Source organism: Thamnophis elegans, chromosome 8 (assembly GCF_009769535.1).
Source record: "Thamnophis elegans isolate rThaEle1 chromosome 8, rThaEle1.pri, whole genome shotgun sequence".
Classification (NCBI taxonomy): Eukaryota; Metazoa; Chordata; class Lepidosauria; order Squamata; family Colubridae; genus Thamnophis; species Thamnophis elegans.
This window is the reverse complement of record NC_045548.1, coordinates 24,710,277-24,731,928: the sequence shown is the minus strand read 5'-3', so window position 1 is coordinate 24,731,928 and position 21,652 is coordinate 24,710,277. Positions and strand designations below refer to the sequence as shown.

Genomic DNA, 21,652 nt, shown 5'->3' with positions numbered 1-21,652 from the left:
ATTCATTTAACAAATGTTCAAAGTCATGATGCTGCTAATGTGACTTAGTACATCTTGTACTCAAAACCATTGCAGCATCTCTTGGTTTCAGATCAAAATTGGCAACTGGCATGTATTTATGACAATTGAAGCATTCTGGAGTTACGTGTTTGCCAATTGCAAGCTCTCGAGGAGCTTCTGACAAGCCAAGTCAATGGGGGAAATAGCATTTGCTTAACAACTACAATGATTTGCTTAATGACCATGGCAAAAAGTTCATAAAATTGGGCATGACTCAATTAACAACCACATTGCTTAGCAAAAGACCTTCTGATCCCAATAGTGATTATAAGTCGAGGCCCACTTTCATAGAAATAAAGGCCACATTCAGATTCCTCCTAGTATGCAGTTCAGTGTTTTCCAATATGTTCACATTTTTATCTCAAGTAAAGTTTTGTACAGTATAGAAGAAGAAAATATTTCCAATACATTTTAATACCAGTAATTTATTTTATTATGGTTTTTTGAGGGTTGAAATTTTTTAGGAATGGGCTAGTATGTTGAGTAAAACAAGGAATATATGGTATAATCCTTTGTTAACCACTTGGTCAGTGACCATTCAAAGTTACAAGAGAATTGAATGAATGGTACTTATGATTGGACCTCAAGGAGTCCTCGCAGATCCTGGCTCCCTTGGCAGCAGCCAATCCCAGTCTGGTTGTCATTGTGCTGGGCTGCTGCAGCTGCTTGCGCACCATCCTTTCCCCAGCAAGACCCACACCGTGTCTAATTGCATTTGTACTGATTTGCAGCAGCCACTTATCTGCCTGCAAGGCTGCTTGCAAGCTGTCTGGGTCTCGTGACTTCCAGCCACCGTCCCTGTTAATTTTGCTTCTGGAAGCCAGAGGGAAGTCACGTTAATGATCCATGATCCTCGTTTAATGATGGTATTGGAGACTGCCACAATGTTGCTCACTAAGTGATGCACTTACATCATTGGGCTTTATGACTACATTGTTTAGTGATGGAAATTTGGATCCAACTTCTGTTGTTAACGTGGTACTATGTGTATTTAATTTTGATTATAGTTATGTGAAGATTAACATTCACATAATATATAAGCTAGCCTTTATGAGAAAAGTCTCAATATTTAGTGGAATGCATATAAATAGCTACGGAATAATGTTTCACTCCTGAAGTGTAATTAGACAGTGTATTTTTGATGTGGAACAATGACAATTCTGATATAGTTCATAGATTTTATTTTTGTGTAAAGCAAAATATTCAGGGAGAAAAGTTTTAGTCCAGTTTTCATAGCTGTGATATTTACCATACCAGATATTTATGAGTGTGATGACTGTTCATGCAGTCTGGTAAATAACACATCTGACTATGTGATGCCACATTCAGAGGAAAAGCAGTTCAAGCAGAAAAGAGGCTTTTAAAAAATGAAAATCAGCTCAAATTAGGGTGCTTATGTTTGTAATAATAGAAATTAATCTTTGTGCAAGATCCTTAGAGCTGCAAACAGCCAGAATGAAATTTGCTGTCTTTGCTATTTAAGTTTGCGGCAGTTTACTTTAAGTTATTTGTACATTTGGAAACATGGGTTTTTTGCTCCAAAATTATGTTTAAAATGACCTTGATTGAATTTCTATGTAGTTCTATTTACAGTATGTATTATGACTAAATCATATTATCTTTAGGCGTTTAATCCCTCAAAAATGCATTTAGGGTTTTAGTTTTAGTCTATAAAACTCAAGTGTCTAAAGACAACTTTTATTTTTGTTTGTTCCAATGCTTTATAAGCTATTGCTTAATTGCTTGTGCATAACATTTATGTTTTTCTAAGTAGCAGAATGGGGTTCCAGACCCTAATCCTTTAGCCATTGGTTTAGTCATTCCTTTAAGCCTTGCAGTGAGAGATCTCCTGAGTGCTGAGGGTATGTCTTACCTGCCATCTCAGGTTATATCTTCATCAAGATCTGTATACATAACTCCAGCCAACAGAAACATTCTTCAGGAGCCTGCAAATAATAGACAGAAGAGTGACATGATGGAACCAGGCAGTGAGGTCAAACCCAAGATGGATCAGGTTTGTTGAGGGAGCTGAAAGCTTCAAGATTTTTCTAGTTCTAAAATGGTTCACCGCAGCTAGCTAAGAAAAATATCAAAAGAGGCTCAAAATCAAGGATATTCAATTCAGTCAAAGTGTTTTCTATTGTATACATTTTTTGTTCAGAATTTGTATTATTTATATTCCTATGAAATTTGGACTGCTTCAAATTTTTAGGATTGAGATGCATAGGAGGGAGAAAAAATGAAATACATCGCTTGGAAGAAGCAAAATTAATTAATAATTAAGGTAGAACCTACTGGTTATTCAGCAACTGGAATCAACGCAAATGGTGTTGGACTAGTTGGGATGATATTTATCTGGTAAATAAACAGTGATAGGAACAAGGTTTCTACAAGTTCATACAACCCTTTTTCTCTCTTGTTTTGTGATGAAATTAAATAAAGTTAACAGTTTACTCAAAGTAGGAAGTAGTTCATAGTAGCTTTAAAAATGGCACGATTTAAAATTATCATGGTTTATTCCAGATTCATTAAATCAGAGGTTCATTCATAGTCATTGTGCCCTTTGTGTCTTCACTGTGTTCCTAGGCTAGCAGTTTGTGCAATGTCTGACAGATGTCAAGTATCACAAGATTTTCTTTGGCAATTTAAAATTCTTTGCAGTATCCCTATGAGTTCACTGTGGCTCCACATTTGTAAACTATGACATTAAGCATTCTTTCTTTCTTGCTGAAATAGGAAGTTGTAGTTAATAGAAGATTTTTCTATTTGTTCTGTCACTTAGCATGAAAGAGCAGAATACAACAAAAGATTATTAAGCAAGGTATGATTATTTGAATCTGGTGATCAGCTTGATTCACGTACAAAACTTAGCCATGGCATGATGTTCATGAGAACAAATACTTTTATTCATTTCTAAACTACGTATTTTACTAAGCATAGTTTGGTGGATTTGCTGTTGTTATTTATAAAAACAGGCATGTCAAGAATATTGATTAAAGTAAAGGAAATCACATTTTTATGTGTGTGTGTGTGTGTGTGTGCGCGCATGCGCACGCGCACACACACACACATGGTATCACTTTGTCAGACCTTAACCCTCACACAAACCTCAAACAGCCTCTGGCTCCCATTAGTCCAGCCCAGCACTGTGTACATTAGGGCTTCGCAGCAATAAATCCAGCATTGCAAATGAAGGAGTTCAGGAAGCAAACGATGCAAGTAATTAGTTTAGAATTCCAGAAAGAATGCAAGGAAAGTTTAAACGTTGGCACTCAACATTTCAGAAACTCAGCATTTGTTCCCACCCCACAACTCCTTAAGTCTCATTCCCCAGGTGTGCCTTGTGAAGATGGGTGGGGCACTCTTTTCCTGAGTAGCCTGCTCAGTGTGCGCTGTTCACACCTTCTCGCCATTCTCCAAGCTCTTGGATTAGGAGGGGGTTTTCTTTGCTCCTCACCTGAGCTCTGTCTTTCATGTTCATCCTGCCCTTGTTCCTCCCTATCTACAAGCTGTCCTAATCCTGAAAGGTCCTGGCCTTCCCCATTTTCTTCCGAAGAAAATGAAGCCCCTCCCTATTGCTGTCAGTTCATATTCCAGCTCCTCTTCCCCCCGCAGATTCAGGCCCTAACAGGGGCACGACATAGATAAATAACTCCATCCATGTTCTTTCAGTAGACACTAGTAATTGCTGGTAGAAAAATGCAAATATTGTTTATACTGCATCTACTGCTTAAAATGGTTTCTTGATTTGTGTTGCAGACTGGCCTCTTTATGTATATAACACTTTCTGTGTACGTTTAAACCATGCCACTGATGCTTTGATTTAAATGATACGTAATTTATAAATATCTGTCCTCCATCTCTCTTTCACAGTTTTCAAAGCTACATTTGTCCAAATGTCAATGTTGACTATGACTAGCTTTAAATTTTAATTGGTGGAAGTATAGTTAGAAAATAATAGAAAGAGTGTGGAAGCCTTGAAAAATTCATGGTCTCCTAATCTCTTCAGGAACTTTGTCTCAACTGAGAAGTTTCTATCTCTTTTATCCTTGGAGATAAATGTATTAATTCTTTAGAGATTTATCTTGGAATGAAATGCAGGATGAATATATAATTCTATTATGCAAGCTTATTTTTATCAGTCACTTAAAAATACTTCTTTCGAAATTAAGTTCTGCTTCTCAAACCCCTTTCATATTTATCTTCTTGGAAATTACCTGCATTTTTAAAAAGTAACTAGTTGATAACCCAGCATTGCACGGGTATTTATTTATAGGGGGAAAATATCCAGACCAAACATAATTTCTAATGTTGGATTTTCCCCCTTATCATAGGGAGCCCCCTTGTGGAATACTGTGAAGCCGTTACCATGGCAACTCCACTGTGCTGTAGAAACCATTTTACGGTAGTACAGTAGAAGCCATTTTAAGGCACAACAGGCTGTATCTTAACAGAACATACACCTCACTGGGTGTCAGGGTGTCTTACCCCCACAGCATTTGTTTCCAGAGAGTAAGCCATCTGTGTACTAAGTTTGGTTGAAATTGCTCCAAGTGTTCCAGAGTTATGTTGGAACATACGCACACATATATTTATATGTTATAGAAGAAGATAAATTGAAATACTTATTGAAATACTTATTTTGAATCTGTTTTTTTTTTAATATTTCCAGAATGAAATAGAAACAAGTAAATCTGCTCCAATACTGAATACAAAGCAAGATGGTCTGGTGCCAAAATCGCATAGTGTTTCGCTTAATGACACTGAAACAAGGAAGCTAGTGGAAGAATGCAAAAGACTTCAGGCAGATGTCGTGAAACTATCAGAGGAAAATAGACATCTGAGAGTAAGTTTGCAAATACATAATAATCCATCAGTAAAATTGGACTTTACTGATTTGTTCATGAAATACAGTTTTAAAAATTGTTTACACCAAGTTGTTTATAATAGTTTTTCTATGCTGGAAGGATAGAATACTAATCCAGTAAATAATAATGGTAAAATACTTGTTTTAAGAAAGGCAGTTACATTTACTAAAATTATAAATTAATCACATACAGTACAACTAATATTTAAAGATTTAAGGTTGTGCTTCCATTAATCAAGACAAATAAAAATTGTGTTTTAAATGTGAATCAGGTTATTTTAGTAGTTTAGTAGATTCTGACTTAGGGATGCCATGGCTCAGTGACTAAGACGCTGATCAGAAAGGTCGGCGGCTCGAATCCCTATTGCCACGTAAGCTCCCTTTACTTGTCCCAGCTTCTGCCCATCCTAGCAGTTCGAAAGCATGTAAAATTGGAAGTAGAAAAATAGGAACCATCTTTGGTGGGAAGGTAACAGTGTTACGTGTGTCTTTGGAGTTTAATCATGCCGGCCACATGACTATGGAGATGTCCTCGGACAGCACTGGCTCTTTGGCATAGAAACAGAGATGAGCACCGCCCCCTAGAGTTGGGAATGACTAGCATATATGTGCAAGGAGAACCTTTATCTTTAGTCTCTGACTTACAAGTTAATTTAGGCTTAATTTTTTATTCTTGAACTTTCTGTAAAGCTGGAATGGTATTAAAAACATAGAAGTTTCTGTGTGCCATTTGTAATCCTAAAGCTGAAATAGGTAGTAATGTTTCCAGTAAATCATTGTTCTCAATTATTTTAAATATTTAATCATACAATTATAGTAATCATATGGATGGAGAAATTTCTTAGTTCCTATTTTCTATTTAAGATTAATATTTTATGCCCCCTTTATGTTAACTATTAATCTTTAAAGTCAGAATGCATGAATAAATAGTCTACAATAGCATTGAAATGCTTCTGTGAATTGCATACTGGTTATATTCGGGCGTGATGTGGTCCCATGATTTTTCTGTTGATTAATTTCCTCCATGTATTTTCAGGATGAAGGCTTGAGGCTGAGAAAGGTGGCACACTCAGATAAACCTGGACCGTCAGGCTTGGCCCTCCGAGATAATGGCTCCAACTCTCTTCCTTCACTCCTTGTTGTAATTGCAGCCATTTTCATTGGATTCTTTTTAGGGAAATTCATCTTGTAGAAAGGGAGAGAGAGAAGCATGCAGAATGCTGCTTCCTTTTTTTTCTTGGCCAGGAAAAAAAAAATTACCTACCACTTCATTGGTAGTATGGCCAAAGTGACCATTTTTGTGTACAGCATCATATAGGCTTTGCCTTTAATGATCTTGCACGGTTAGACAACACGATAAAAAGACAAACTGTTCGGCTGCTGGACAAAATTGTATATTAATTCATTAATAGCAGGTGTCAGTTGCACATTCAGTCCTTTATGAAAACTCATAAATAAAGAATTGTTCTTTCTTTTTGTGGTTTTAATAAGAGTTAAAATTGTTCAAAGTCTTGTAAATGTTATTTTAATAATCCTTTTCAAATTTTATCTGTTATTCTTGCCTCTTGGAAAGAATGATTATTAGAATGCTAATTCGCTTGTTCAGGAAAATGATGAGGCATTCTGTGGGGAAATGTTCCTCTTAGTGTATGCATTTTTTCCTTCACCTTACTTTGCTGATATCATGGCAGAATTTCTTACCCTTGTGAGGTGGTTGTGGAAGAAAAAAATAATCATCCTGACAGCCCTGTCCCATGGTATTTAACAAACAAAATAATAAAACTGTTAACAGACATTCTGATGGGTAGCTTGTTTCTGTGAATTGTTCTTTTAGAAAGATTTTACAACATATGCTATACACAGCCTGCTTCTTGTCACAGATTTATATTGTTCACTAGTTGTGGCTTAGACTGGTGCAAGTGAAGCTTCAGAAGAAATGTAGCAGTTTCCATATTGTGCAGCAGCAGCTGTAAAATTACCTGGCTTTTTAGGAAAAGATCAGAATTTGATTTGTTTTGGGACATGGAATACATACTTTAAATTTACTTTTTAAAAATAGCGTTTTGGGTTTTTCAGATACTTCTGTTGAATCACTGATCTTCCTTTAAATTTACAGAATCAGTTGTATCTTGATTTTTCATCCAGACTAATTTAGGCCGAGTGTCCATAGAATAACATTTCCTATAATGTTTCCAAATAACCCAAAGTTAATACCGATTGAGAAAACATTATCATTTAATTTTGTGAAAAAATTAAGCCTTGTTCAGTAAATGTCTTGGCATAGCTGTCTGTTAGCTATGCATATGTTAATTCTATAAAATTCATTTTATTTGGTTTGAATATTTTTTCTCCACAATCTTGTGGTTTGTTTAATTTCCGGTATTCACTTTCATTAAATAGATGATTTTGAAAGCACAATACAGCTATTCTACATAATCCATCATAAGCAAGTGTTTGAAATTGATATTTTGGAAGGCTTATACTTATAAGCAGAATTTTATATGGATATAATGAACCAGTGCTATGTAGATTTTACATAGCTGAGAACTGTTCTAGGAAAAATATGAATCTTCTTGGTTGCCTTGGATTTTTAATGCTTTTTTTTAATGGAAGAGCTACTTACGTCATGTACCATCACAATTCGCTGTGATAAATTTTTATAAACATCTTCCAATTTACAAAAAAGTTGATGAACAAACTACTTGCCTGATGTTTCAGTTAAAAGCATGCAAATACAGTTACTCTTTGTGTTTTCTGATATCTGCATTCTGACTTTGGTGACTTGAAGAAGTGTCCTCATATCTGGTTAAAACTTAATTGCTTCTAAAAGCAGTAGTATTGTTCATATTATATTATATAACTGGTACATCAAGAGAAAACATTTATTCCTTGAAGGAAATTGATCACTGGAAGAGATTACAAGGAAGATTTATGTACAGGCTATAACCTCTAGATACATTTAGATATTTCTGTGAAAGAAAGCTTCAAAGATATGTTCACTGTTAAACAAAAGCTACGACGGTTTGCACTGGCTAAATACTTTAGCATTTATTAGCCTGAACTTAGAATTTATTACAGGTAACCAGAACTATGGCGAAACATAGTATGAGGAAGTACTCTAACCTTGGCAGATCTCTTGCCAAAATAAAATAAAGACAACAATAACAAAAGCATTCCACAGCTTATAATATAATGATCATAAGTGTAGAATTAGGGTCCTAGCTGGGCCACTTAGCAGGACAAGGCTTTCAAAGACAAATATTATGGAATGACTCAATAATTACTGTAAGTAGAGTGAGAAAATCCAGTTTGTGGATGCGCTTCTAGTTTTTAATCTTTTCATAACTGTATATAAAATGTAATGCTGAACTATTTCGCTCTCAGGAGTGATTCTGGATGATACCACCTGTATTTAGTGAATTTATGTAATACAGATTAAATTTTCTGTTCCTGAAATGGTTAGAACTTTGCCTGTTTGCTTGTGTACACCAATGTGAGGAACATATTTGTTCCTGTTAGTAAGTGCTTCCATCAGAAAGTGCAGTGTGTTCACTGTAGTAGTTCTTACGTATAGTGAATTATTGGCTCCTGCAGCTTGCATGATGCAAGCTTTATATTTAAGGTTGGCAACTTTGCTTATGGCAAGAAATTATAGCAGAAAGCAAAAGTCCTGAAACATTTTTTCATCTGCTTCTTGCAAAGTAAGAAAGAAGGTCTGTCCAAAATCTGTTTAATCGATTTCAAAGAAAATAATTGTGCTTAAGTAACATTAAAATGAGTTTTCCAGTGAATTTCTCATTGCCAAGTCTTTTGTGCATTCAGGTAGTATTAAAGATATTGGGAAAATAACACTACAAAGTATGAACTGAGTGAACATTCACAAAAATTGCAAAGGATTTATGGTACCCATTGGTTTTTGTAATACAAGATATTTTTGTTGTGTTGAATGCAAAGTTTATAAAATAAATTAAAACTTGGTATTCATAAGATGGGAACTGGCAACTACACGCACACAAATGGTTTTGGATTATAATTCTTGAACATCTAAAAGACCTGTATTAAGATTTGGGATTATAGGAGAAACAGAATGCAGAATGCAGAATATACGGAGAGTGCCCCATTAGTTCTTGGTAACGATCATAAAACTTTAACATAGCCTGTTATGCAATCATGTGTATAACATAGGCCATTGGATTTGAATATTATCTTGTTCAGTAAATACTGCCTTATTGGGATATGTTGAAATTTGTGCTCAGATAAGTAATTATATTTTGTGAATCAGTGCAATTGCATAAGAATAGGCATATTCTTATCTAACAGAAAAGACACATGGATAATTTGAGAGGCTGTTTGATTTTGTTCTTGACTTTCAGCAACTGTATTCTTTTATCTAATTTGTGAATTTATGAATTAAAGGAAACCTTTTCCCTGATGATTATCTAATGCTATCTTATTACATGTACTTTTCCTGTATTGTTCTGCCTAATACACTAGGTGGCAATCTATTGCTCTTGTAATAAAGTAACAACATTTGTAAGACCCAAAGTTGTTACTAACAGATTATTTTCTAGTAGCATAGTTAGTTTTCAGGCAAGAAATTATTGGAATTGTAATCCTTTTCACTTGCCTCAATTTGCATCTTTCTCCCTAATGCCAGCGCTAATTATGTGGTGATCATAGAATAATTTCAGACAGCCTACATATATATCAAAAGCAAGCTAATTTCTTTCTAGAATTAATGATTCAACACACTGTATCTCATAGATATATTTTGTATTAGAAAACTTTTATTTTGGCATACAGTCTGATTCCAGAAATCTGAAGAAGCTAGACAACTATATTTTCACTACAGAACTTAAATTTAAGATCAGATCAGATTGAACATGTTGTTTGCTGTGTTAATAATTTGTTTGATATAATTTTGAGGTATCACATTTCATACACTCATTCAAATAAGCATTCAATGTAATACAAAAAATAAGTTATCCTGGATTTGATTAATCTAGCTGCTTAAATATAAAGTTTCTCTGAAAAGTTGAATACATTTTGTCATTTGTCTTACTCTGCACTTTTTCAGTTGTATGTAATATTGTGCCATTTCCCAAATATCAGCATATAAACCTTGGTATTCAGTGAGAATGTTCTGAGATTGAGCTGCTGCCTTGATGATCTTGAGTATTTGAGTGCTCTTTTTATGACATCTGTTTCCCTAAACTAGAAAGGATGCCCGGGGAGATATGTTCTTGTGGGTACCACCATTTATCAGTCACTCTGAAAGTGGTTTACATGGAAGCTACCAAAATAAAAATTATAGAGGTAATATATGAGATTATCTAAAGTTATCTCCTTGTGAAGATTTCTGTTTTGCTTATTTCTCTATTATTGTGACTTTTAAGCATAATTAAACTTCTTGAGTTGATAAAATCTTAGTTTGCAGAATTAGATTTATTCTGTTAGTTTGGGTCTGGGCTTGAATAAGAAGACACCTGTCTTGAGCTTGCCTTTATTCAGAAAAACTGCAAGATTAAACATTCTTCAACTCAAAAGTAGAAATAGATCAAATGAGGATTACAGGATGATGAGTGACAAATGGATTGATGCATATGGTTTGAGTTTTCAGTGCCATTCTTCTCATCTTTGTGTTCTTAGTGCTAATGAGACTTATAAATTATTGGGGAAAGAAACAAAACAGAAATTGTTTACTTTATTATAATGTACAGAATTGTACATTATATGTTCAACAATTTCAATGTTCATAAATCTTTCCAAATCTTACATTGCATTTCTCTAAATACAGAAAAATACTCTAGTTTGCCTGTTGCCATTTTCATTTTAACTGTTTTTAAAGTCACTTTACAGAGATGTCTGCAGGAATGCAATCAAAGTTCTGCTTTTTTGTGTGTACCACATTAAAAAATTCAGTTGTGATGCATAAAAACATGTGGTGTACATTAGAAAAACTGTGTCAGTCACAACATTGTAGCCACCACATCCTGATTCTTGACCATAGCCTATGGACACCCATCTCCTTTAAGTCAGAGTTGACCAACATTTTTTATACATACATCGGAGTTACATGAACAGAATAGGCAAATTGATGTCTTAAGGACTGTCAGGCTTAGAATTCTAATAATTCCTATTTTCTGATGCAACCAAATTTGTGCACGATCTTTTTTTAATGTATCAGTCCTAAAACAAAAGTTTAGATGAATTGTACAATAAATTAAGTAGTTTGCTTTCAACGTGTTTTTGAAAACCAGTTGCCCAAACTAAATTTAAGACGAGAGCTCATTTTTTAAAAATGACTTTCTCTTGGCAATCTAGATGTTAGTGATATTTTTATTTAGTAGACGACTAGACCTGTTTACACATTTTCTTATTCCACACTTTTATCACGGTGTTTGGCTGTCTGCCCGACTTGTAAATAAAGGACTAATGTTGTTAGTTGCGAAGTCGTGTCCAACCCATCGTGACCCCATGGACAACATTCCTCCAGGCCTTCCTGTCCTCTACCATCTAAAATCCATTTAAGGTCATACTGCTGCGGCAACTCCACCCCGCCACCTCATTCTCTGTCGTCCCCTTCTTTTGCCCTCAGTCTTTCCCACCATTGGGCTCTTCTCCAGTGAGTTCTTCCTTCTCATTAGGTGGCCAAAGTATTCAGGATCTGGCCTTCTAAAGAGCAGTCAGGGTTGGTCTCCTTTACGACTGACTGGTTTGATCACCTTGCAGTCCAAGGGACTCGCACGAGTCTTCTCCAGTACTAAGAAGACTGCAGAGTCTTCTTAACAAATGACTAATATTGCTAGATAAATATAATAATTACTATGAAATCTATCCATCTTGGAGACAAGATGATACCACTAGATGGCAATATTTTAGTTCTTGTTGGAAGCACTGGAACATTTTTCTGTGTAGCTTTGGTTTCTAGTACAGGCTTGTGCTAATAGTTGTTTTACATAAATCGTCTGTGTTCATTAAAAAACAATCTTACACCATATTCCTTTTTTAAATCCATTACAGAATAGCCAGTATGCACAACAGTAAATTAATGAATATAAAATTTGGATTTGCAACTTTTGCAAGACATAAACAAATTCTAAGTTGGAAATATTAAATGGTAGGTGAAGATTTTATACATCCTCTCAGAATATAAGAACAAAATGAACATTTTGAACGTTAGCTGCAATATCATGCCAAGTTATTTGTGCACATTCCCTGCTCTTTTAAAAGTTAAATAATTGGATATAAATAATTTCAACTGTGAATAAGATAAAACTAATTTCAACCAGAATTACTTTGTCAGTGTGTCAAACTCGCATCGTCACTGCAACGTCACGTGATGTATTGGGAGTTCCCCCTCTTCACTAAACTGGGCGTGGGCGTGGCCAGTATGTGATGCATCTGACTCGCAAGCCAGGAGTTTGACAGCCCTGCTTTATGTGCACCATTTTATCTATGTGAATTTGCTAATTCGTACTAGAATGTATTTAATGTTCACTATAGCATGTCACTTTTTTGTAAAACAGCAAAATGTTTCATCTTGCAATCTAACAGAAAAATTTTCATAGACTTACATCCTTAAGAGGCTTTGTAGCCATGGTTCCTAAGGAATGTTGGGAGTTTCAATCTCAACACATCTGGATAGCAAATAAGAGACAGCTGTAGTTGACAAAAACATTTTTGTGTAGAAGAATTAGTTATTCTTCTAGTAATTAGTTTCATGTATTTAGGGTATTAATATGCTCAAGTTTCCCAAGCACTTTAAATTAGAAAATGAACAGGGGTAAAATATTAGGAAAAAGTGTATCTTACAATTCTTGGGCACATACGTATGTAAATATAAATCCAGTTTACAATTTAATCCCAAAAAGTGGAACCATGCTTGAATCCATGCAATTGCAGTCTGCTGATCCCATAGTCCAACATCTTTAAGTGCAGAGGATTACTGTATTGGTTTTAATACAGTAGGTGTAGTTCTGCACACATGTAAGCCCATTTGCCTATCAAAATCAGAAAACACAGCTGATTGCATGCAGTGTTCATTATTTAAATGAATGCCTTTAATATAAATGAATTATCTTTTCTTTCTGGAAATTAATATGTGGCCAGTGTATCAATAGAATATTTCAAATACTAATTTACTTTTAAGAATGTCTCTCTGGTTTTCATACATCTTGTGAATGCTCATTTATGAGTTGTTTTTGTTTTTTGTTTCATTTTAATGGAAGCTTATAGTTTCATGATCTGCCCATTCCCTTTGATTTTAGTATATTTTGTTTCTTTTCCATACAATTGGAAGGAAATTATTTAAGCCAGCATTAATGTAAATTTCAGTAGCATACCCAGATACCAGGAGATGAAAATTTCAGAGCTCAGTCCCTTTATTAGCATTAAACAAAAGAATGCACTATATACGACATTATTTTAATGCAAGATTCAGTTGAAAAACATGATATCCTCATGATCTTCCCTATTAAATATAAAAGTGGAAATTTGCCAATCATCTCAGTATATAAACTGAAATTTTGGAGAGGAAATTGTGTCAATAAACATGCACATAAATCCTCAAATAGTATGTGGGAAGTATATGGAAGTGAATACAGTATATAGTACTGACTGGAAGTTCTAATACATTGTTTTCTGTTTCTTACTGTTAAATTAAAAACTAAATTGCTATCTTATCAGTTTAAAAACTCAAAAATAATGGGGTTTAAATACAAGTGTCATCATTGCAGAATTATACATGTTTTCCAAAGTGAAGTAGATAGGTGATATAATTTTAAAATCATCTTTAGAAATGTTTGAGAAATAATAAAGATCATGATGTACTATGTACTTTTGATTTTCTACATATATTGCTAGCTGTAAAGACTCAAAAATAATATTAGCAAAAAGCAATCTTAATAGAATTGCTACTGAGCTTTGACGTAATACCAGGAAAAAAATAGGTAGGAATTTTCTTAATTTCATATTCAAATCTTTGCAATGCTTTCAATAATGCATTTTATTAAAAAGAGAATAAATTATAAGCTACTATGTTAAACATGACATATTAAAAGTTTTTAATTTCAAAGGATAAGCTTCACCTTAACTTTTTCTTGCATTTTTAATTCCAATTAGACTTCTAAAATTAAGGAGGTTACAAAATGGCTAAATCATAATCAATATACTGAACTCTTATAAGATGTAAGAGAATTATCTATTATATTTTATGATATAATGGTGTTTAGTTTATCCATATGCTCTGTTTCATTACTATTTTAGTATTCTTAGTTTTAAAAGTTTCCTTGCAAAGAATGACATTTATTAGAATTAGCCCTGTTTTAATTAATTTCCCACTTTAATAAAATGAGATTCAAGGTAAGTGCAATGAATATGACAACATTTCTTTCATGAAAATATATTTTAAAAATATTTTGGCTGTTAACCGAGAAGTCTTGTAACTTTTGCTCCCCCATTTTACACTATAATTTTAATTACAAGTTATTGGAAATCAGAAAATCATTAAATTATCATACATTGAGCAACAATATAAAACGTGTCATGTGTTATTATGCATCATTGAATTTAATTTCACAAAATCTTTATATATTTTCAATTTTTGAAGATTTTATATTTCTCATTCAGTTATTTTATTCTAAGCATTTCATACGTAAAATCTATAAAAGTATATTTAGATACATCCATGGTTTGAATTTTTTGTATATACATATGTACATTGTAGCTTAAGAAAGATGCAGTTTTCTAGTATTGGCACTATAAAAGTATAATATCTGATAATTAAATTCAGTGAAAAATATTCTTTAATTCAATGGGCTGCAACAGCAAAGCTGATGGAAGAAAGGTTGCAGAATATGTTCTGGTTAGTTGTAACAGCTTTTAACATGAAATAAAGAAACTGCAGTCTTAAAGTGCAATTACTATTGTGCAGTCATGTCAAACCGTAGATCGGACTGGATGAAGCTCAAAAAAATGAGTGCTGTTCATGATTCAAATACAGGAAAGCATGAGAAAATAAAGAAAATTCTTAGGCATTCAAGTGCATCAAGAAAATTATTAGTCTTGTCTTAAAAATGCCCTTTGCCATTTTCATGGATCCCAATTCCTATATTGCCCTGATCTGAGAAATTTCAAAATGTTCTTCTAGCTGAGAAGGTCCAAGTGAGGCACAATATAAATAACCACCATTGTGGCTAGCATAAATACACAGGAATTGCTTGCTGATGCTCCATTATTATACCACCCTAGAATGTTTTCTTCTAATGTTCCTTCTATTCTTGGGGCTGCTGATGTACACTGGATTAAGGGCATTTGGTAGGAGGTTGCTCTTTTTTCTGGTCTGTCTGGGCTGGATCCATCACTAGGCCTCTGGCCGTTATATAGCAAGTATCTCCCCCTGGCATCCTGCTCCATTTTGAAGATTTCGTATTCTGTGTGAGGCAGACGGATTCCCAAAGCAATACATCCATTTGTGTGAGTCACATCTTGCTGCACACCAACTTGCCAGGATCCTTCTGCTCCACATTCATTTCCATTGAAAACATTCAGGAGAGAGGCTGTAGCTATATCCATGGGAGTAACTTTCATATGATTCACTGAAAAGAGAAGAAATCTCGCATTATATTTTGAAGTATAGCAATTAATAGTCCAGTCCTGAATTGATGCTATTTTGTGAACATGATCAAAATCCTTAGATTTAAATTATAGTTTTCCTTTAAATTGTGCTTTTATACATTAAAATCGATGTAACTGTAATAGGCCTAAATTAATTTGCTTCAAAGGTATTTCAACTCTTGCTCACCTCCAGCATTCTATTTCCAAGATCCTTTCAAAAAGTCAACAACTATTCCACATTTTTTTTCCTTTTAAGCAATTGGTATTTAGATACCGCTTTTTAAACTAGGAGATTCCATTAGAATTCATGATTAACAGTTGTATCCTCTATCAATATGGCTAATATTTAGAGGTGCCTAAATTACCGTCTGTTACATCTTGCATAAGCGTTGGTATGCACCAAGTGAAAATTATCTCAGACATAAAAGCAAAGTACGCAGATATTCACTATTGCAAATACATTACTTGTAATTTTAAGTATTAAAATTAAGCAGCGTATTTTGAATAATATAACGATATTCACAATATATGCTCAGTATTTAGAAATAGCCTTAAATGATGCTTTGAAGGGACCTAAAATGTCATCTCTCCATCTTTATGTCTGGACATTATTGTTTGTTTCTCCTATGTATTTCTTTATTATTCTAGTCGGGGTAATGAATGCAGAAGCTTGACTAAGAACAAACAGTTGATCTAATTGATGGCAGTGCTTCCACAACAGGACAATTCCCACCATGTAGAAAAGTGTATTATTGCCCTTCCTGAATAATTGCTGAAAAACTGATGCAGTGGGGACAGAATGCATTTCATGCAGGTAAAGATAGCATTCTTTTTAGATCCATCTTCATTATGTCCCTCAAAGTATTTTCACATTGTAGCTACTGAGTGTATGCGTGAAAAATATGCTGTGGAGAAAAATCTAAAAATGCTCCAAAGAATTAGTTTCTGTTTGTGACAGTACTGGATTAGTACTCTAGTTTTTAAGATGCAAACAAGTGGCATAACTATGCAATATTAATCATGACAAATCACAGTTGCCTACTGATCTGTGAATATTAAATGATATCCCTGGAACACTCTAGTAATTTTGTTGTAGCGGTGCTCTGCTGAATCCAGATGTTCCCAGAGGTCATCATCTTGCATCCAATATGTGTGGATATTGTGAAGCCAGGAAAGCAATGAGCTGGCAGTTTTGAATGGGTTTTATTCATGAACAAGTATTTCAATAATGCACTTTTTAGAATTGTAGCATGCACAGTTTACAAATACATAATTGTGTTGCTTAATAATGCCAAGGTTTTGTGAATGTCCTCTGAGTAGATTGCACACCTGAAACTTTCTTTTTATGGGGGTAGTTGCATTTGATTTAAATGGAGGGAGCTGAATGAAATATAGAAATAGATAAGCTTTTAGGAGAAATTGTTACAAGAATATTTTATGTAGGTTATGTAGGTTATTTCTTGGAAAATTAGATCAAGAACAAAGCCTTATGGCTTCTTTTATTAGTACAAAATAGCACCAGGAAAAAAGATTATTTCAAAAATGAGATAAATGTAATTTGCAGTTTGATTTTTAATAATTGTGCATATGAAATTCTTAGACATGCAGAAATCCTATAATTTTATCTCACTTGCTGGCAAAAAGAGTAAGGTGAAATAAATTTATTTTCCTTCTCCCATTACTTACAAATAATCAGTATGTAGACAATGTTTTCATATGATGTAATTCTACTTTTTTCTAAAATAGAAATGTAATTCAACAAATTCATATCTTTCACAATTTTAGAATTAACCATAAAATGCATGTACTCTGTAGAATATATCTACTCATTAGTCACTATATTTACAATTTTTGACTTATTTTTGGATCAGTTAAGATCAACTGATTTACTCATTTGTAAAACAACACAAATGTTTCTAAATGTATTCAATAAACTACCACAACTCAAGGTTTGCACATAACTATGCCATTTCAAAAAAGAGCATTTGATTTCTTGGAACAAAAATTGAAGATAACTTTTTTTTTGTTTCTTAATGCTCTTGGACAGTCAAACTTATAAACTGGTATTTATGGAAGTATTGTGGAGAGCGAATGATGCAAAACTTCAACTAAATTTCTTTTAAAAATTGTAACCAAATGGGAAGTAGGCATCAGATAGAATGGCAGCCATTATCCTCTTTTGAGCCTTCATCTAGCATAATTTCCTGAGTAAAGATAATGTATAAAGACCACTGTTGTGGAAAAATAAACTTGGTTTATATGAGCCAAGTTATTTTGATTCTGAGAAGAATGACTAAATGTAATTGAAATCATTTTAGTTTTGTCTTCCAACTGAACCTTCCTACTTATCTCCTCCTTACCTAGAAGATGCATGCCCTTGCTATCTTTTCCCTTTAATAATGTGCATGTTTTAACTTTCCTTGATTAACTGCCTTTACTTGCCCACCCTCCAAGACTGTTAACTAAATTACAATAATACAAATGGGCAAACAGAAGCAGTGTAACCTCCTGATATTTTTTGACAGAAAACAAGAGAAAAACAAAAACCCACTGGTGTACTAAGCCCCTTATCAGGTTTAAAATTATTCCCCACAACCAAGAGGAGGAAACACATGCCTCAAATTCCATCTCTTTCAGTAACTTTATTACATCACCATCTCACCCAGAATGAAAGAATCTGAACCTGAAGAGAATAGAATCTTACCTTTAAAGACAAATTCTGTTCCTCCCATCACTTTGGTTGAATGTACACCCCTGCTGTAACGGCCTTTTGCATAAATAGTGAAGGTGGGATGCTTGCATATTGGATCAGAGTAATGATAGTAGTGACCTTCCCAGGTATTATTGTTGTCATGGAAAACGAAATGTCTAGTAAGAAAGAGCACTTCAGGACGTACTTCACAGCGATGGCTCACCCATTCCCCATGTAATCCAATAGTCAAATCCGCCTTTGGAGGCAAAATTGGAGGATGATGTTCATCTGATCGATAGATGATCCTACATGCTATACACGAATGGTCATGGTTCTGAAAGTTTAAAAAAAAATGGCCATTTAAAAAAAAGTATGAAATACAATTCATTTCATAATGCTCATAACCTTTACATATCATATGGGTCATGTGCTTAAATGTGGCTAGAATCTAAAATGAGACAAAACTAGAGTTGCCTGCTTAAGAGATCATGGTGCTTGAAAACTTTCATGCTAGAAATAAATCTTCAAACTTTTTGTTTAAAAAAAACCCTTTGAGCATTCACAAGCCTTAGTATTTTAAGTTAATGGTGAAAATAAACATTTTGATTTTTCTTACAACTTATGCAAGAGATGTGGTCTATAAGTAACAAAGGTAAGTCATCCTAATTCCTTGATAAATGTAATTTTGCATAGGGCAGGTTAGTGAAATGACCCTTACCAAAAACAAGTTTTTTTCCTTGCCAAAATACTGTACCTCAATTCAAGAAAACTTTGTTTAAAGAACCACTAAATTTTCAAAGAAGAAAAACAAAGCATATATTAGGTAATAACATTGATTTATGTGAAACCGCTTAGATTCTGCATTTGAAACTGTACTGTGCTATGTTAAGGATGTAGAATCTGAAAATGCATGAGACAAACTGAAATCTATAAGCAAATTTATTAAGCAAACTTGATATTCTACAACAAAAATCAAAACTTTTCACTTGATATAGTGAAAATACTTTATACTTTATATAGTTCTTAATTACAAGTCATTAATCCTGTTTTATGCATCTGCATTATCCCATTTCACAGATGCAAAATATTGTGTTTTACACGTGGAACCATTTCAGGAGAATAAGCTTCCTTTTTCTATACTTAATCATCTCCAAATGCAAAGTATTAGTTTCCTCTATTTAATATAGATTATAAAATGAAATACTATGTTAAATCCCAAATCTTACTCAAAGCCACTTCTCCATAACATACATTCTTACCAGACTACTAACTTGAAAATGATGAATAAACTACTAAATGAAAGCATCAGAAACAAAATAAGGAATTAATATTTTGACGAGAAGAAAAAAGAGAATTACTGTATTTTGTAACACTGACGCATACAATCTGAAATTATAATACAGTATGTGAATCCTTTTCATAAAGACAAAGGCTTAAGAAATGCAATTTAGTTTTAAGAAAAGTAAATTCTTGGAAGAAAAGTAAATTCTTTTTTATTCCTGTCTCCTTTTGCTCCTTACTTATTTTCTTCCTTCCTTTCAATGATGAGAAATTAAAATGCAGTTCAAGAACTGCAGTTTAATCGATTTTTTTGAAGTATTGTTGAGACCAGCACTTTAAATAAAAAATACACATGTAATTTGCTTTTTTCATAACTTTTTCTGAATGTGCTTATGGTAGCTTTTTATTCTAGATGATATTATACTGATTAATAATAATAAATTCCTTGCTCAGATTTAGTGAGACTAAAATAAAGTATTTCAGGAATTATTTTTCCTGACCTTTTCTCTATATCCCAGCATGCTTCAATAAAAATGTCCAGATGATCTGATGCGTATCAGATTTTATCCAATAACCTGTGTCAAGCTATTACAGTTCTAGTTTGTTGATTAGGAATTAATTTGATTAAAAAGTTAAAGAGTTATGAACAGGTAATAGAACTAAGAATGGTTTATTTGCTTTAAAATAAGTACCTAATTGTGAATCTTGAAGCTCATAAAAAATTGAGTTACAAATATTGAAGGAAAAAGACATGCCAAGTAAGAATTATTCTGTATTTTATATTGTATCAATGTTAGCTCTATCAGGCATTTGGGGGTAGCCATTACTCCATTATAGAATTATTTTTGGTGATGAGTCACTTAATTTTGAATAGGGTGTTTTTAAAAACCATTCTTTTAGATCTTCAGTGTACTTTGATAGTTTGAAATGCTTACATGTTATTACAAACTACAGCACAGCTTTAAAAACAACTAATTTGTGAGATTAAAAATATACTGTCACCTAAAACAATATATTGCAGAATTAATATATCTTAATCAATGCGGTTCAGACATCATTACAATAGTTTATCAGGAGATTTTCTTGTCCTCATTTATTTATTTGCTGATTTGCAATCATATTCCGTGTAATCCAGTGGTGGGTTTCAAATTTTTTTAGAACCTATTCTGTGAGTGTGGCCTATTTTATGGGTGTGGCTTGGCAGTCATGTGACGGGGCCAGTATGGCCAACTTGACATCACTCATGCATACTCAGTCACATGACCACCACCCCCAAGCCATGTGGCAAAAACTTTTGGGATTCCTATGAAGGGGGTGGAGAGAGGGGAAAACCTCCCAAAAATAGATAACTGGAGGACTAAGGGCCTAAATTAGGGATATTGGAGAAGGCAGGACAGAGAGGAATCCAGTAGAAAGCTATCACATGCTGGTGAAAGAACTTTGGGAGATCGGAGGAGGCAAGACGGGGGGGAATCCAATAGAAAGCTATCACACGCTGGGGAAAGAACTTTGGGAGATTGGAGGAGGCAAGACAGAAGGGAATCCAGTAGAAAGCTATCACACTCTGGAGAAAGAACTTTAGGAGATTGGAGGAGGCAAGACAGAGGGGAATCCAGGACAAAGCTATCACACATTGGGGAAAGAACTTTGGGAGAATGGAGGAGACAAGATAGAGGGGAATTCAGCAGAAAGCTACCACACTCTGGGGAAAGGACTTTGGGAGAACGGAGGAGGCAAGACAGGGGAATCCAGTAGAAAGCTATCACACTCTGGAGAAAGAACTTTGGGAGATCGGAGGAGGCATGACAGAGAGGAATCCAGGAGAAAACTCCTGAGCTTGCCGCTGCTGTCTGGTGGATTGTGCCGCTGGACCTCTCCATGCTTCTCCGTTCACTACCTCCACTCCCAGGTATGGGACTTAACACCGAATTGGGCTAGGATAGTGCAGATGGGTTGGGGGAGCGAGCGATGGAGCGGCTTCCAGATGGGTGGGGTGAGCGAAGAGCGACAGGGCCAGGGCAGGCGTTCCGGAAGTTACCTCTGGGTCCACTGGTCGAACCTTCTCTCACCGGATCGGTAAATTTCACCATCTGGTTCTCCCGATCTGGTGTGAACCGGCAGAAACCCACCACTGG

The 21,652-nt window shown here is 34.4% G+C and overlaps 2 protein-coding genes across 2 annotated transcripts in view; one reads left to right on the top strand and one right to left on the bottom strand.

Moving 5' to 3' along the window:
* The window catches only part of VAPA (VAMP associated protein A), a 55,388-nt gene extending 46,029 nt beyond the window's left edge, over positions 1 to 9,359 (top strand). The window contains exons 5-6 of the mRNA XM_032222551.1: positions 4,733 to 4,906; positions 5,964 to 9,359. Of these exons, the coding sequence (XP_032078442.1) occupies positions 4,733 to 4,906; positions 5,964 to 6,119 (330 nt within the window). The 3' untranslated portion in view covers positions 6,120 to 9,359. The remainder of the gene's footprint in view (positions 1 to 4,732; positions 4,907 to 5,963) is intronic.
* A 2,507-nt stretch (positions 9,360 to 11,866) lies between these two features.
* Positions 11,867 to 21,652, bottom strand: part of APCDD1 (APC down-regulated 1) — a 39,000-nt gene continuing 29,214 nt past the window's right edge. The window contains exons 4-5 of the mRNA XM_032222227.1: positions 18,249 to 18,570; positions 11,867 to 15,525 (exon numbers count right to left, since the gene is read on the bottom strand). Of these exons, the coding sequence (XP_032078118.1) occupies positions 15,074 to 15,525; positions 18,249 to 18,570 (774 nt within the window). The 3' untranslated portion in view covers positions 11,867 to 15,073. The remainder of the gene's footprint in view (positions 15,526 to 18,248; positions 18,571 to 21,652) is intronic.